We start from the raw sequence: 17,546 nt of genomic DNA, 5'->3' as shown, positions 1-17,546 counted from the left end.
GTTAGGGAGACACCGACTTCATATTTCTGGCTACCGTTCTGCATGGCACGCCACAGCAGAGGAGATTTCTACACTTTAAAATGTTTTCCTGTCTACCAAGCAGAAATCCAGTCGGTACTGTATGAAAATGACATGCAAAGACTTCAAACTGAATAAAATTGCATGTGTATCTGTGTGCCTGTGTGTGTGTGCGTGTGTTGGAGAGGAAACCGACTGATCAAGCTCTAAAATAACAGAACCAGGGCTGAAGACACCATACTGGGCTGACAGAGAACCAATGCTCTCCAGGATGTCATTTATCAGCTTTTTTCTTTTTCATTTTCCTTGGACTCAAAAGTCCCATTTACTTAAATCCCTGATTTATAATACAGATTCAGTGGCTAAGCTTAGTTTGAGCAACAAAAAATGAAAAAGAAAAACCTCCTTTCGCTGGCAATGATCCAGCGAATGGTGAGTTTCCTCAAGATGCTTTATTTGCTCTAAACACAGAAACAGGGGAATGGTCCTTTTGAGTGTAAAACTATGAAAGGAAATGGGTGATTTTACACAAGTCAGCTCGTGGAATTCACGTTTTAAACACTTCACGGGCCATTAACCTTGGGCATGTGTCATACTAAACAAACAAGTCAGCACAAAAACTTTCACAGCTTCTTCCTCGTTGGTGCTTTCCAGTCCTGTCACAGCGACCCAGTGATTAGCAAGCTGCTCGCTGTGGGCTGACAATGATTTTAAAAAGCACTTAAATACCTCTATATGTTCTCAACATTTTGCTTGAGATTAAGCAAGTGTGCGTATGTGTGTGTGTGTGTCCCCGCAGGCAGAGCAGGTGATGTGTGTGTGTGTATGCTGGGTGAATTGGAAGCAGAGGGAGGAGGAGGAAACATTAAACAGAGGTTCTGTGTCCTGTCATCACACTGTCTAGACAGGACACCTCCTAGACCTAATGAGGTCGTTGTCTGTATCTATCTCTTCTACTCACATGTGCAAACACAAACGCGTCACCATACATCTTGGTTTTAGTTCGTCTTCAGTCTTTCTGGGAGGCATCTTTATTAAAGAGCATTAAAAGGTCACAGAAGAGAACGCAACGCACATACAGAGAACCTTGTATGTGTGTTGTGCTCTCAAGTATGACACACACACGTCGCTCCAACACGCAAAATTAAGGGGAAGTGTGCTCCAAAACCATAGGAATGCTTACACCTGGCACAGATCTGACAAAAAGTGCTGAATCTTCTGCAATAATTACAGTATATTGCTAAGGGTACTGGGTCACACTCACACACATACGCGAACACAGGTCTTATCCCAGTCATCAAGTGTTTTTCAAGTCAAAGGAACAATGGCGAGCTGCTGCAGGTTTTCGTGCTTTTGATGCCTTTTTAGGCTTTTGTGTTGGATTAGTTTTGTGGTCGCAGCCTTCCTATGGCTTTGCATAGCCCAGCGCGTAAATATAGCACAGCGATTCTCCTCAGTGATTAAAAAATAAAGGTGCAAGATCACTGATTTACACAACACATTTATTTATGATTCACAAACAGGAAAATCTGACTAATGGCTGAGGTTCAAGTGAAAAACAACACATTGGTTCGGTTTAATCGGCTTGGGTTGAACCTAGTTTTGGAGAAGATGACTAGAGCTTTGTGTGCGTGTGTGTGCGTGTGTGTTTTGCATCAAGAAAATGAAAGTTAAAGCCCCAGTCTATACTTTGAGCAGCATTCCCTCCCAACCATCAGAGTCCAAACGGCCTTCATTTGAAAACAGCTGTGTACACGCCGCTACATGAAATGTGGAGCTTGGGGACTGAGCGTCAGGAGGGAAATGGCTCAGGACAGCAACGGCAAACTGTGACTAAAATATACATTAGACTAAGTTTACTTTTGTGTCTTAATCTTCCTGGTGTGTGTCGCTCACAGTTGTAACCGCCACCAAACCTAAACAATGATAATTACACCTAAAATTACAACAGTGTGGATAAAGTGAACATTCTCACCCATGTATAAATTTAGTGCAAATTTAGTGCAAAAGTCAACTTAGTTCTTGTATTTTATGCAACTACAAGTCACTATTATCTGCTTCTGAAATGAGGGCAGTGATGCGAATGAATATAAAGTTGATGCAGCATATTCCAAAACAGCAGAAAAACTGCCGAGGTTTGTTCAGCATTGTTGAAGCATCTGAAATCTACCGTATGTCCTCCGACATGGACGCAGCGAGATGCAACAGATCACCTGAAAATCACATTTCGCAACGCCTCTGCAAACTAAATCCTAGGAGAATTTTCCTCCTCTTCCCATTCCAGCGGTGAACCTGGTTGCCCCGGGAACAGCTTCTGATTGGATGACAGGAACTCCGTGGTCCATCTCATACTGCATGGCCTGGACAAAAGAAGACCACTTAGAAGTGTTAATGACTTTTTTGTATATATGTAGATTTGCTACGTCAGGTGTACCTGTGTGAAGGAGGGAGCGTCGTAGCAGCTGTATATGGCTGAGGATCGGTCGGCCCGCAGACACTGCTGAGGGAAGGCGCTGATCTGCTCCGCTAACTGCAGAGCTACCTGCAAAGCTGTGGCAGCACCATGAAGTCAGTGCAACACAGTGACACAGACGAACAACATACATGTTTCTTAACCTATTATAGTTTAATTCATCTATATTTAACATACTGTTATATTACATGGCCAAGTACTTTTCCAATGTATCTGAGATCTAGCTGAAGGTTTTAGATACTGTCTTGCTAATAATTCACAAGTCCACATTTAGCTAACTCGACATCCCACGGTCTGTTTTCTATCAAACGTCACAGCAGCTCTGTTGTGGAATGAAAATGTACATTTAATGGATTCTGCGCTGTCACTGCCTATATACAAAAAGAGACTTTAAAATGGCCTGCTGTCAAATACGTTTGATTTGGAACAATGATGATCACTAAGAAACCATTCATCATGTAAATACAGCAATCGCTCCTTGTCCTATAATCCTACACTTATTTTACATGCGGGGTTCTTGAACACTGATATTTAAGATGGATTGGTTTGTATTTTACCTTTTGTTTGTCTTTTGGGTGTGGTTTCTACCACTTCCTCGCGCATACTTGCTCATTTCCTTCATGCGTTTTGTGTTTATGTACGTGAAACAGATAAATAAAACCCTTTCTCTTATTACAAAGCCCTTCTGCGCTGCCTTTCCCTGCTGCTGTGTCTCCATGAGCTTTACCCATGCCACTCTGCCTCCTCGCCCACATGAAAGCGCTGGACCACATCCAGATCAGTCCTATGGAAAGAACTACGCCTCATGATGCCAAACTTTGATGCCCCGTGTGCGTGTATGTGTTGGTGCGTTGCTACTTCTTCGCTTTCTTCTGATGTTAAACCCTCGCTAAGTGATCATCCCTCAGAGAGGCCAATTAGGCCGAGGCTTGACTGTGGGAAGAGGAACTTCCTAAAAGAATTAAGCTAATCTTCTTCTAACGTCTAAAGGAGAGAGGGGAGGGGGTCTGAGATTTGCACATGGAACGGCTTTTTTGGGATTTAAGGATACGGAGTGTTCATGCATTAATATAATAGAGGAAATGCCATATTGAAATGCGTGCATAGCTTAATCCTCAGACTGCTGCTTGAATGAGTGAGGAGAGGACGGTGCTAATGTTGAGTTATGGCTCTAGTGTGGTGTTGGAGCCAAATAAAGAAAACAGATCGACTGGAACAAATTTAGATTATATACAATTTTTGTCTGATCTTACCTACAAGACAGTCTCTTAAAAACGACGTTTCCTGAATGAAACTGGGTCACCGGCCTGTTTCTCTGTGGTGTCTACAGGACTGGTCTTCACAGTGAATAACGATTTCTACTTTCCCCCCAACAGACGCAGCACTCCCAGCCTCCCCCACACCTGCTCTTTATATCTCTACCATGTGCTATCAAATGTCCTATCATGCTAACTACAACACGCTGTAAATCCACCCTTAATCACATATTTATTAATCACACCATCATTTCCTGAATTTCTTTTGTCATTACCAACGTTTTAGAAAAATCTGGCTACTTTTACGTCACAGCACTGATAAAGACCGACAATACCTTGGCCATCAGGAACAACTCTGTTAGCTACTCCATAGGCAAGGGCCTCCTGAGCTCCGATTGGCCGTCCAGTCAGGATCAGGTCGAGGGCTCGTGACAGACCAATGAGGTGGGGGAGCCGCACTGTGCCTCCGTCAATGAGGGGAACTCCTGAAAGAAGAGATGTTCAGTATAAGATGTGTCTACTTGTATGACTGTGATACGCGGTTTTATCAAGAAAACATGCCAAATATTGTCTTTCTCAAATGTGAGCATTGCCTCTATTTTTCTGTTTTACATTATTGGAAATGTAATATCTTTGGGTTTTGGACAAAACAAGTCCTTCGAAGATGTCATCTTGGGCAGTCTTTTTGTAATTTTGTCACATGTTGTCTCACTGATAAATCGAAAAAAACTGACAGACTGAAAATAATCATTAGTTGCAGCCCTAACTTACACGCTGAAAAGCAGTCTGGTAGAAAATATCTACACCTTCCTACTGCACTGCTGATCTATCACATTTGGAGATTCCTGTGCCAGTAAAAAAAATACCCAGAGTAAGGGGGGGGGGTCTTCTAAAATCGCCTTTGGACAAATAATTTGGATTATTTAACTGTAAAAGGTGAAAGGAAATGTAAGCCAGTGTGCCAGTGTATTGGCTTCAGCTCAGCTGTGTGAAAGCAGCCCAAGAAACACTTGGAAACACATACTCTTCTGCTGGCATTAATCTAGGTTACAGCTGTCAGGGGAACAAAGTTTTTAAACAATTTTACTCCTTAACTGTAACTCTGTTTTCTTTCCGCCAGTGCATGAAAGCTTAAACTCCTCCTTACTCTCAGTCTCACCGGACACATTTGCATTATTTCTGAGCCTTCCAGAGAGAACGAGGGATGGGAGGGAGGAGAGAAACTAGAGGAGAGAGACAGAGAGAGAGCGCACACTGCAAGGTACAGTAAGCTTCTGGCATCTGTCCTAATTTCTAAAGAGCACCAGCTGGAACTGGCATACTTTCTACCGTTCGGCGCTCCCAAGTTCCACGCCACAATCCCAACTCCCTAATTCCTCCAAGTCGCTGATTCTATTTGACCGCCCCTTATTGGGAGCACATGTGTCGGACATGTTTTCATAACCCCAAATCATCATGCTAGCTCTCGTTTTTTTTTTTTTCCCCTCCCTCCTCTGCCATTCTTTTTGGGGAGTCGCGGAAATACTGTGACTCTATTCATACTCTGCAAGTTACTCTCTTTCCCCATGTCAGTCAAATGAATGAAGGTGGAATACATGGAATACCGGCATTAATGCATGTGCCACCAATCCAGGGGCCTGGTTTGGGTTCAGTCACCACATGTGGCGCTCTGACAGACGAGAGACTGTGATTAGGTGGGGGGAGGAGGATGTTGCAAATACTAGATTTGACTCAAATTTTCAGTCATCCCTCATTACAGGACACCAAAATGTGAATTACAGTGCTCAGCGAGCACCTCAAGCCAATGAAATGCAACATACCTGATGCCTGAATTCCTTTCCTGGGAGCTCAACGATAAGAATAGCACAGATTCTTGCAGTGCAGGTGTGTGTGAGGTTCAAGGTCTTTTCAATATTGACTGAGACAACAATCGAGAGTGTCTGAGCCAAGGATTTGCTCCGTGGAGATTTGTCCTACACCACATGTAACTTCACACACTTACATGCATAAGCGCATTCCTATACAAGTACATCTGTACAGCAGGTTCACACACACAGAAACACACGCACCATCCTATAGTGCAGTGGCTCCCAACCTGCATGTCTGATGTATACCCACAGCCGTCTAAGATGAACTCAAGCACACATCACGTTCCAAACGTGTTAATTTAAATTGATTTTAAAATCATATTTGCTATTCATAATATGAAAGTGGTTTGCATATGTTTCCTTTACTTTAAGGTAATTATTTCAACCATTTAATTATTACTTTCAGCTAACTTTTCATACTTCTCTGCTCTCTGACAGTATCTATAGCCAAGTGTTACAGCTGAATTTTGATAATAAGTTTTCATCAAATCCTAATAGATGTACCCCTGTTTAGGAAGTCAGTGACAGAAGGTTGACTGGTGCAAAGATCTTCCCTTGGTCGTGTACAGCAACCTTACTTATAGCAAAAGACAGAAAGATGAATAAAAATGAATGACAGAGATACGAGAGGCTGGCTAGAAAACAGGAAGAGGCGCACAGAGGTGGAATGAGGCAGAGGAAGACAGAGCCTCACTCTAAGAAGGACAGATAAAGAACCAGGTTGACCTCCAGTCTGTCTGTCTTTGGTGCTGCTGTTGGCACCATTGCTATCAGCAACCGGAAGGATCTCCCTCCTTATCCACAGCACTCGTCTCCAGCACCTCCAACCCTCACCCTTCTCTCTCCGTCTGATAGTCCCGTCTCTGATGTGTCCTGTTTGCAGGAATTTACACAGATCTGTGCTTTGTCCCACATGAATGGGAGCCTGGAGGTTGGGAGCACCTCCTTGAAGTAGCTTTAACTCAAAAGGCATGTTTGGCTTTAAAGGAGACGGCTGAGGTGGAGAGCGGTGGCTTCTGATCCCTTATTCCAAGTTTCATAGAGGAAAATGTTTGGCAGTGATCCTGATACGAGATAATCAGTCAGCGTCCGCAGCACTGAAGTGTGGCTTTGTCATCGCTGGCATTCCATAATGAGCCTTGTTCAAAGCAGATAAGCCCATTGTCAAGACTGCAGCTTGTTATTAACAAGGTTGAGCATGAGTCAGCAAAGCCTATTGTTTAATATCTAGATAGGTGGTTCTCTTCCTGCATCCCGGCTTATCTGACTGACGTGTCGGAGGAGTCTGGAAGAAAAAAAGAAATCAATTTTATCTCCTTGTTGCAGAGTTGGGTATGATGTGCTGGTCTGTGGTATCAGCACAGTTCAGCTTTTCCCAAATCCTATTTGAGTCATCGCAAAAAGCTGCATTTCAAAACTTTGGTGTTTTGATTTGTAGCACTCTCAATCAGCATTCATTTGCTAAAAAAGACCATTTAAAAGACTTTAAGATTTTAAAAGACCATTTATTTCATTATATTTTTCAGCACATTTACTTTGAGTAATGTTTGAAACACATTTATTAATGATACTGAGCACTTACCTCCTATAACTCGTATTGATCAACTTTGTATTAATCAGATAAATGGAGCTGGGTTCAAGCCCACCTGTCACTCTGCTGAAATGTCAGATGAAGAAATTTAATCCCTAACAGCTACAAAACCACTGATCTATAGCTGACCCCTGAACTCCTTGTGGACAGAAAAGCCACCATTTTTGTCCCTGATAGTGGGACCAAGTCTGACAAGAGGAGACCACACTCCATGGGACATCACATCCAGCGTCTACAGCTGCTAATAACCTGTGAACAGAGTGTGAAGCGCCACACACTGCAGTGTTCTGGTTTGCTGCTGGTGCTGCTGGCATCCTCGCCACATCAAAGTAAGACCCAGCACAATGGCCTCCCATGAGGGTAATGCGATTAAGTTTGATGTGGATTAACAATTTCCGGACAACGGTAGCCTAAATGGACAGAGGGAAAAGAGCAAGCCTTCAATTGGAGGCTCGCTTTGAAATACTCGCTGGGAATGGAGGAAAATAGCTCCCTTTGGGCTGGGTCAAAGATGGGTGCCACGCAGGGAACTTGATTTCAAGTATTTCGGGCACAGAGTTAATACCAGGGCTGCGTCTTCTTTAGCTGGTGGGGCACCATTATGTGAGACCACCAAGGCTGCAAACAGGGCCTTCAACAATGAAAACGGCAGAGGAAGCGCGAGATCACATGAAAGTATGAACGTGATCAGATCCTATTACAAAGCCCATCTGCGAAAAAGTCACTGAATTTGAGGTACAAAGCTTAACATTTATAAAGACAGTGCCATCGTCTTTAGATTAATCTGAAGCTATTTGTAACTGTGCAAAGTGATGCCCACTATTTTCCTAAATTCATCCACTTAAATCGATTTCTGCCCCTGCACACAACTGCTGCGTCCATTCACTCTTTATGGAAAAGAAACCTGAAGTTTCGAAAGCAGTGCCGGTTTTGAGGCGAGATGATGTAATCACTGGACTATGTCACTCAGCTTCAAGCTCGCCGAGCGGGTGTTTGAATTGGCCGATGTTATGTCAGCTTTGGACCGAGGTTTGACTTCGATTCAACATGTGGCTTCTTCTTCTCTGGCACTCTTTGTTGGTCCCTCGTCCAGGTATGAGAGAGGACTTAAAACTGGGAAGAAGAGGAAGGGATGGACGGACCTGGCTGACTGGTGTCTGAGGGGTCTCCACTCAGCGGTCTCCATTTTCAACAGGAAAATCAGGAGCACTATCCTAACAACCTCCATGCCTGCCTGATTTCAGCCTCACCATTTAAAGAAAACTCCTTGAATGAAGCACTACTGAACTATTTTAAGTTTCCTTTTCCGGTGCCAGCTTTTTTTTTTTGCTTTGTGATGTTCCTCTGGTTTAAGAAACCAAAATAACATCAGGGAATTAAGTAAGCACGGTGGTTTTTCATTCAGGTCTCTCAACATTCAATGAGCAGTAGACACTAATACCAGACCCCTGTGACGCAACCATCTCCTCCTTCTCATTTCCTCCTCGGCGGGGTAGAGGGGCCCCAGACAGGAAGCCACAGGTTCGGCAGCCAATCACGTGCCAGAAAGCTGTCAGATCCTTATGGTTGCCATTGGCCCACATCAGAGTGGTGCAGCAAGACTCTGAGGGTTTTTCGACTCCAAAGCCACCAGGGATTCCCTCCGGCTGCTGCTGCCATCTGCACCCGACCCCAAAACGGTTACAGAATTCAACCATTAAAAGGAAATAATCGGTAAGAAACACCGAATCTTTAAATAAACTGTGCGTCCCACAGAACAGTGCTGCGTTTGATGTCAATGGGCAGGGAAGTTTGGTTCTCAATTGTTTAATGTTGGTAATATAACTTAAGTTTAAACGCATGCTGCTCTGTCTTTATCCACAGTCACGTCTGTTTTTCGAAACTTAAGCCTCATGTGGAATGCAAGCCCATTAAATGTTGTGAACGTCCCCTCGCCCACACCAGGATTTCAACTACACCAACTACAGGCCCAAAAGGGTGAAGATGTTGGCTGTGCAGCATTCAACTATGCCAAGTACGGGTACAAAAATGCTGAAAACCAGCAGTCAAAGTAGTAATCACTCTGCTAAATGCACATCTGAATGAAAAACCACAGTGGTTTCAATTAAGCTGGGGGAAATGAGGCAAATGTGTTGACAAACAAGCCTTGAAGATATGTGGCAATCAAGAGGCAGAGAATTAAGTGCTGGGAGGAAATGTGCAACTTAGTGTCTCAAAACCGCAGTAATGCTCATTTCTGCCTCCCAAACATAGTTGTGAGCTGATGGAAGAGGTTTGAGTGCAGGCGTCAGATTAATATCATCCCTCCAGACGGAGAGTTTTGAATCTGTTGAAAGCAGTTTGTGTTCAGAGATGCACTGATAATCCATTATTAAAATTAGAACCCTGGCATTACTTTCTCCTGTCTCCCCTAATCTGAACCTCTGTCTTCAGCTGTTTTCCTACTTTTCCTCTTTGCAATGCCTGTGCTTCAATTTGAATGCTAACAGTGGACAACACTGAACTGACAATAAACTGTGGTGTTTTTTAAATATTAGTAATTAATTACGTTTAGCTATCAGATATATGATTTCAAAGCAATTCAACATCTGCAATAATGATGTTAAAACAGCTCTTTAAGTGAAAAGTAACAGTGCAGAGAGACTGGAGTGTGGCTTGGCACTGCAGACTCGCCACCAGACAGTCTGGGAGGACGGACAGTCGGACAGACACAAAGACAAGGGCACTGCCAGGATGCTCTCCTGTTAAATTACAGGCCTGAGATGATAAGCCCTGCATGTTTACACTCTAAATCTAGTACTGCCAGTAAATTATAGTACAACAGTTGTATTTATAAACACCATGGTTGTATTTTAAACCCTCCAGCAGCATGGCTAAAGCAATGACAGCTATATGAGGGATGCTGCAACGGTCCAACACGAGCCACTTTTACATAGTAAAGCCAACCATGACTTGCTGGGATCAGGATTAGCTTAAAGTGTTTACAGCAGAAGATCCAAAGTACTACTTGTTCTTTTAAAACTATAGCTGAGTCAGCGGGCAAACTGTGCCAGTGAGCTACGAGACGCCAAAAAAGGAAAATGTTGTTTATGAGGAAACTGTGTGACATAAATAATATGTAAGCCCTGTTTGGCCCCGCAGTGGAAACCTGGCAGTCGGTTGCTTCCTCTCCTACTTATCAACACTGCCCAGCAGACTCTGGCTGTGATGCCAAAAGGTCACCGTCAGTGGTGTTATCGCACCATGACTCCGCCGTCACGCACAAACAAGAGGAGGCTGGGGTGATAACAGAGGACAGAGTAACAGAGTTGAAAAATAGAAAACGCCGTCGACTTCCTGGCATTAGGAGACAAATGATGCATGCTTGGATGCAAAGAAAAACAAGGACACTTTCATGGACAGACAGAAGAACAGTAAAAGAGGGAAGAGAGATGGTCTGCTGCATATAAGACCCCTGGCTCTTCAATCAGGAACATCAAAAAGCAGCAGTCACAGTATCTGGAGCTATACTCACAGAGGATGAGTCAAATGGAAGCTACGACATGAGCACTAGCTGAGATTATACTAGTAGCAGGGAGGGGTGATCGCTGTAGGGGGGCTGCCGATCAGCCTGTTATGTCAAAACCCCAACAGTTTGAAAAACGTCCAAAAAGACCCTCCCAATGTCTCTGACTGGCTAGCGGTCGCTGCTTGGTTACAGCTAGGCTGAGAAAAAAAATGTCTGGGTCAGAGCCAATCAGAGGCAGAGTAGAGGAAGGTCATTGTGTCATACGGATGGGAAAAAATAATGCAGTGAACCAGAATAATGTGCCGTCGTATAATGGCATGGCACCAGGTGTAGTGGAAGTAGTGAAGGTAATACTACAATACAATCTCTGGACCCGCAAGATAAACCCACGTGGAGAAAGTGAAGAGAAGTACTCCCACCTCCCTCATTACCACCACTGGCCTTAAGGCTCTAAACCCCCAGATTCTCAGTGAAGCTACCTTGAATAAAAGTTAAAAAGCTCCAGCAGCAGTAACATTAGTGGCATTTTTAAACAGATGCAGTAGCACTGTCCTCGCACCACCACTGCTGGTAGAAGTGCAGTGCAACCTAGCACAGTAGTAGCAGTAAAGACAGCTGTAGCACGAGGTGTCAGACGTACCAAACCTGCGACAGAACACCCCCATGACGGCGCTCTCCTCCACCACTCTCAGATCTGCCAGCAGAGCCAGCTCCAGCCCTCCCGCCACAGCGTACCCACTGACTGCTGCTATCAGCGGCTTCGACAGCTCCAAGCGGGACGGACCCTGGGGGGCACAACCAGATTAGTACATCAAAACCCACACAGAACATAAACACAGTGAAATCAACAGAGAAGGAACGAAAGGCAGCAACAATGCCTCCTGCAGAACATATTTACTGTACGGTATATATGAAGCATGTCTGTCTGAATGCATATTTCCGCTATCCATTTCAGGCTTTTTTGCCTCTCTGATTGCCGTGGTTTATCTCCTAACAGTGTTCTGGATGATATTTCTACATTTCTTTCTAAAACTGGTCAAACAAAGGAGGAACAAATGATCCAGGTTCTGGCTTCTACAGAACAAATGAAGCCCTGCGTATTCTGTAAGAGATGCAGTGCTATAATTTTCCTCACAGGAGGTCCACTCAATCCCAAAGAGTTAACATGCAATCCAAACACATTCTACGCAGGCTGCAGTTTTTAGAGCTTACAGTGCTTCATTTCTGTTATGATCTTATTCTTTGTGAAGTATTTTTTTGTTTTTGTTTCTATTCTGGGTTCCTTTTGTTTGTTGTTTTCTCTGTAGAGTTATTTCGTTTGATTTTTTTGATCTTTATACTTGGCTTTCTTACCCCAGGACGACTAACAACCACTTGGCGGAGGCTAATGGGAATCCATCAAAGAATAAAGAATAAACAAGTGATAGCAGAGTGCCAACTGTAGTTACTGAGGCATTTCTGTGATTCAACATCCTTCCCTTAATCTTCACCACTACCTGTCTTCCCAAATCTTTAAAAAATACTCACAATCACTACAGACCACATCTTCTGGTTTTATATTTTGGTGGAAACCTTTAGCTTTCCATTAAGACCATGAGGAAACATAGATATAACCCTCACCAGCACACGCACACATACACACACACACACCCCAAACAGAGCTCACCATCGGACCGGGACCCTTGGTGACATCTTGCTCCAATTTGAGGGAGGCTGTGTGATTGGCCAGCTCTTTCAGATCATAACCAGCGCAGAAATTCCCTCCTGGAGGAGACCACAAAATTACAAAGTATGGCAGCTGGAAAGTCAGAGAGGAAGGGAAAATGATGAGGATGAAAAAAACAACAAGTTGAGCTGGAGTCCGAGGGCTGCAATTTGGATAGCAGCTTGCTTTGGGCTGGCTGGCACACAAATGCTTCTCTTCCCTAAAGAGCCCAAATCCAATACATAGTCACAGATCATGCATGACACAATATCCTCATTAATGGAAGACTAACATACTCCGACCACAGCCCCTTCCGTTGGATTCATGTGGTAATTACAACATTGCCCAAGAGGCCTACAAACACTATGTCACAGGCTCAGGCAGGGACTCGTAAAATCCTCCTCTCTCCTTAATGTAACTGTAATGAAAATGATTATAACAAACACATGTGCCAGCAACACCCATCAACTGGGAGCTTTGATTACAGCTGTGGGTCAGCGCAGGGCAATTATAGAAAAACAGTGCGTCATGCTGTTTATGGGAGCAGCGACGTGACGGAGCTCCCTAAAATCTTTTGTCCTTGTAGGAAAAAAAAGTTATGCAGATCTGGTCCATTCCTGGAGGAGGGTAACGCATTATTAAGACTCTTAGAGGAGGTTTAGGTAGTGAGCCGAGAGGTCGAACAGACAGAGCGATATTCTATTTACTTATTATTTGAGAGATAAACAGTTAGACGTGAACTCATTCCAGGACTTGAAAATAAGCTGTGCAGTGATACCACAGACGCTGCTACGAGAGAAGAGCGATGATTGGGAGACTAAGCTGAGGCCTTAAGGGATAATTTCACCCAAATCATGAAAAGAAAACCACATTTTCTCCATGCTGAGCACACTGTAAATAGTTTTCCTCTGCAGAAAGTACACAATTTGATTAGAAGTATGTAGACGGTCATGTCAGTCCTGCAGGGGTCACAAGATGAATCTGAGTGGTGGCAAAATGATTAATAAGGAAGTGAAGCAGAAACAAATATGACATGCTGCACAAAATAGCTTGAGATTTAGTTGTTCCTCTAATTTTTTGCATTTTTCCCTTGTGAATTACAAGAAAATTTTACCACTTTTGCATCAATTAAAGGGGATACACGCCAAAAACATTGGGAACCACTAGTCAAACAAACACACAAGCAAGCATGCATTTAAAGACCCTTTGCTGTTTCAATATAACAGAGCTTTTTCACCAGAGAGATTCTGACATATTATGGTTGGAAAACCACAAATGGAATTCGCTAAATTAATGACAGCTGAAGTCCGTTTAGCTGCTTCATTTTCAGTGTCCTGTTATTTTGCATGCTGTCTCAATGTCATTTGAACAGACTGAACTGACCATAAACAAAGTTTGTCACACGATGATACCATCAAAAACACAAATTTTAGGACTGTACGTGTTTTAATGGGATTTATGAGGATTTACAGACATTAAAAGTGGCTTCATCTCAGTTCACATGTGCCTGCAGTGACACGGCTGGGTTGACATCTAGATTGTTCCTGACCACAAACGCCTACAGAAACCCGAATCCCAAACACTCCAAATATGTGCCAGCTTACTCAAAACCTGCGGAAAGCAATTACTCTTAATTTTACAAGCAAAAAAAAAAAAAAAAAAAAAACCTGTCGACACTGAAAAGTGAGAGCTGAGAGAGTGATCGTGTTGGCGCTAATTTGAGCAAAATGGATTCCTTATGTTTCCAGATATACTACATCCAAACTAGAACCACCCTGCTCTTCACCTCATAACACACACAGGCTGCTGATCGCCACTGAAGGTCAGTCGTCCTGTCACAGTGGAGCAGCGATGCGGGACAACCTGCTGACAGGAATGTGTGGTGGGACGATTAAAAGCACATTACAGACATTGTGGGAATCAAAGAAGAGCCACTTTAGCTGGAACGACCTACTGTGCTGCTCCTTGCTAACCCATTTACCACGAGCTAATTACTCTCTAACACACACCGTTTTCTTTCACAGCTGAGACTAGTGGCACTCAGCAGCCGACATCTGGAGAGCCTCCAACCTCACAAGTACCAAACAAAGTATATACTTGTGTCTCTTGAGGCCACAGAGCACTTTATACAGCAGACAGGTTGATCCAGGTTGAAGACATTATTTCCACAGAGGGAAGGAGTTCATTCAGTGAGTGTGATGATTATTTTTAGAGGTTTTAGGAGCAATGGCATGATTCTGGCTTTGGGCAGTTGACACAGTGCAGGCCACCTCACAGGTGTGTGTGTGTGTGTGTTTTCTGTGTGAGCACTAGTCTGGTCACCTCAGCATGTCAGCTACATCTAAGGACTCCATGGAGCAAAGGCTGGAAAAAAAGATGCACAGGAAGAAGGTGGAGGAGAGAAGGTAGGTCGAGCGCTGAGGACGAGGAGAGGAAGAGGTGAAGGGCTGAGGGAGGATGAAAAGAATGTTCTCCCTTTCTGGTTTTTCAATATTGTATACAAATTAATAATAAAGGGCTAAAGAGTTAGGAAGTTATAAAATACATTTTGACATATAAAATTATCATTTTGTACAAGTGCCAAAATGTCTCTAACTTGCCAAGAGAATGTCTCAAATTCCCTCATTTTCTCTTTAAAAGGAATCGTTTGGTTTTGCTGAATCTACTTAATGGCTTTCTTACCAAAGAGTTTAATGAAAATATCTTCAATTTGTATATGTATGTACATGAAAATTGATAGTCTGCATTGTAAGCCCATTAGGGCTGTTATAGGAAAAGCTGGCCTTCAGGGTTTTCTGTTAGAAAGACTTGAGGAAGTCAGGTGTCATAGTGTAAGGAAGGACAAAGTCCATGCAGGTGTAGGGACTAGATGGTGGTGGATGGAACAAGTTTAACACAGGACTTTCACCTAAGAGATTGGGGTTTGAGTCCTGTGTGAAACCAGAAGTCAGTGTTGACTTTTGTTTTCATTTTTAGTTGACTTAGAACTTTTTATTGAGATTACAAAATAAGGGAAGCCTAAATTGAGGAAGAGGGAGCACAGAGGAAAATGACTGATGCATGGGATGGCTGGTACAAGATTTAAAATCAGGCTCACACTCTGTAGTATGTCGGCATGTCTCTACATCTGCACAAATGAAGGACCTACAAGCAACACACTAAATTGAAAGCAGATTTTCATCCATCCACTTTATCTCTTACAGCTCTCTTACCTTTCCCATGCAGGACAGCCACGTTCAAGTCCGGGTCACTGTCGAAGGCCTCAAGCTCTTCGAGCAGACGCCTCGCCGTCTCCTGGTTCACCGCATTGCGCACCTCAGGGCGGTTTATCCCCACGGTAACCACAGACCCCCTGCGCACTGTGACCACAGTCTGTCCCGCAGCTAATGACAGAGAATGATCAAGACGCACAGACAGAAACCAACATGGACCACAACACTTAGCGAGAGGCCGACTCAGAGACATTAAGTTTAAACCCCACAATAGGAGGGACAGAGATGGAATGCAAATCGTTTTATGTGGACAGACTTGATAACAGAAACAGCAACAGACAGCGAAACAATGAAAGAGATGGCGTGGGCTGAGGTGAGGGCCTTGGCTCTCACACTGTCTCACTGTGTGTTTATAAGTGTGTGTGTGTGCCAGTGATTGTGGCTTGAGGTTGCAGCAGGCAGTTGACCTGACATTGTTGGGGTCATCTCAGTGAATCCAGCTGTCAACCGCAGCCAGAGGCAACTGCATCCAAGAGAGCAGCAAAGAAAACAAAGCTACTGGATGCATTTACCTCGTTCACACAGGCTATTCTAAGGAGAAGGGACTGCTTAGCAAAACCCAGTGAAGTGAGGAGCAGCAGCACGGGGAAGAAAAAGGCAATTTGTCTCAGGCAGCCCTTTCTACTTTGCTACACCCCAGACAAATTATCACGGAGTGCTGTGTGTGCAAGGAACCACATAAGGATAAGGATCACATTTTAGTGGTGTCACTGTTTCTGAGAGGGGTTTGTTTCATTTCAGTGCGTTAACAATACATTTCTATGCTCTCAAAAACTATACTGCCAATTTGCTATATTCATTTATTAAGTAAAGGGGCAAAAACAACACATCAAACATGATCATATTTTGCTTCTGATTAATCAATTGATCATAAAATGGAAATAATAGGAGCAGCCCTCATTAGGAAAGCGACTTTATTCACAGCACACATTTAAATCTATAGATGGGCCTCAAAGCATTATCTATGGCCGCGTGCCATTCAAGTTTACCACTTTCAAAGCCTTGGTGTTGTGCATGCTGGCTCACTAGGTTACTTGGTGATGATTGAATACACACGTGCTTCTTCTGTTATGACCTGTCACAATACATGCATTGATAAAGATCCATCAATCACATGACGAGTGAAACTGAGCTGTGAGTGCGTTTATGTTGTGATGAGGCTGGAAAGTTAACCTTCCATATGTGTTTATTATACTACAGCGGGAAGTTTTATGAGCGTGTTTAATAAGCTTTGAAACTTTCATGTCCTTTGTTGACTCTAAATTATGTTATTGATGATATATCGCTTTGAGGACGTACAGTAGTATGCTGTCGTACAGGTGTGCTGTGTCCCTGCGGACAGTATGGCGGCCTCTGCTGCCTCCTACAGTCATTAACAAGTTACTGAATGTTTCGACACATACCTGTTCCCGTGTCCTCGCCTCCATTTATAGTGCTGTAGGAGTTTGCTGGTAAAGAAATACTCGTCTTTATTGACTGTACGAAGGTTTTACGTTGATAGGAAGCCGCTAAAATTGGTGTCAGCGTCCGAAAATGTTTCAGCGCCATTGCTAACACTCACTCAAGACACACTAGAAGCTCTAACTCATGAAACAGCCGACAAAGAAAGTCCTATCGCATTTTAAAATGACACTGAGACGTCTTGAAACAAAAATATCATTACAGATTGTAGTTCTTAAGAAGTATGCTATGCTACCTAACTACAACAGAACTTTAACATTAAGGTGCAACCCTTTTATCCTCCCCCACTGAAACAAAAATCCACACACATGGTTCTGGGACACATGTTGGTGCATTGCAGTGGTAAAAACTACCGCCGTACAGCAGAGGGCGACATTGAGCCACTTTGCAGGTC

General features: G+C 43.5%; 1 protein-coding gene across 1 annotated transcript; it reads right to left on the bottom strand.

The window, feature by feature from the left end:
* Positions 1-1,502: 1,502 nt before the first annotated feature.
* LOC139346780 (enoyl-CoA hydratase EchA19) lies at positions 1,503-17,446 on the bottom strand. Its single transcript, XM_070986057.1, has 7 exons — positions 17,095-17,446; positions 15,632-15,802; positions 12,381-12,478; positions 11,355-11,499; positions 4,083-4,232; positions 2,453-2,568; positions 1,503-2,378 (listed from the first exon to the last, which is right to left on the bottom strand). The coding sequence occupies exons 1-7, from the start codon at positions 17,237-17,239 to the stop codon at positions 2,271-2,273; spliced, it is 933 nt and encodes a 310-aa protein (XP_070842158.1). The 5' UTR covers positions 17,240-17,446; the 3' UTR covers positions 1,503-2,270.
* Between the last annotated feature and the right edge of the window lie 100 nt (positions 17,447-17,546).

This window comes from Chaetodon trifascialis, chromosome 18 (genome assembly GCF_039877785.1).
Source record: "Chaetodon trifascialis isolate fChaTrf1 chromosome 18, fChaTrf1.hap1, whole genome shotgun sequence".
Classification (NCBI taxonomy): domain Eukaryota; kingdom Metazoa; phylum Chordata; class Actinopteri; order Chaetodontiformes; family Chaetodontidae; genus Chaetodon; species Chaetodon trifascialis.
This window is presented reverse-complemented; position numbering and strand designations above follow the sequence as displayed.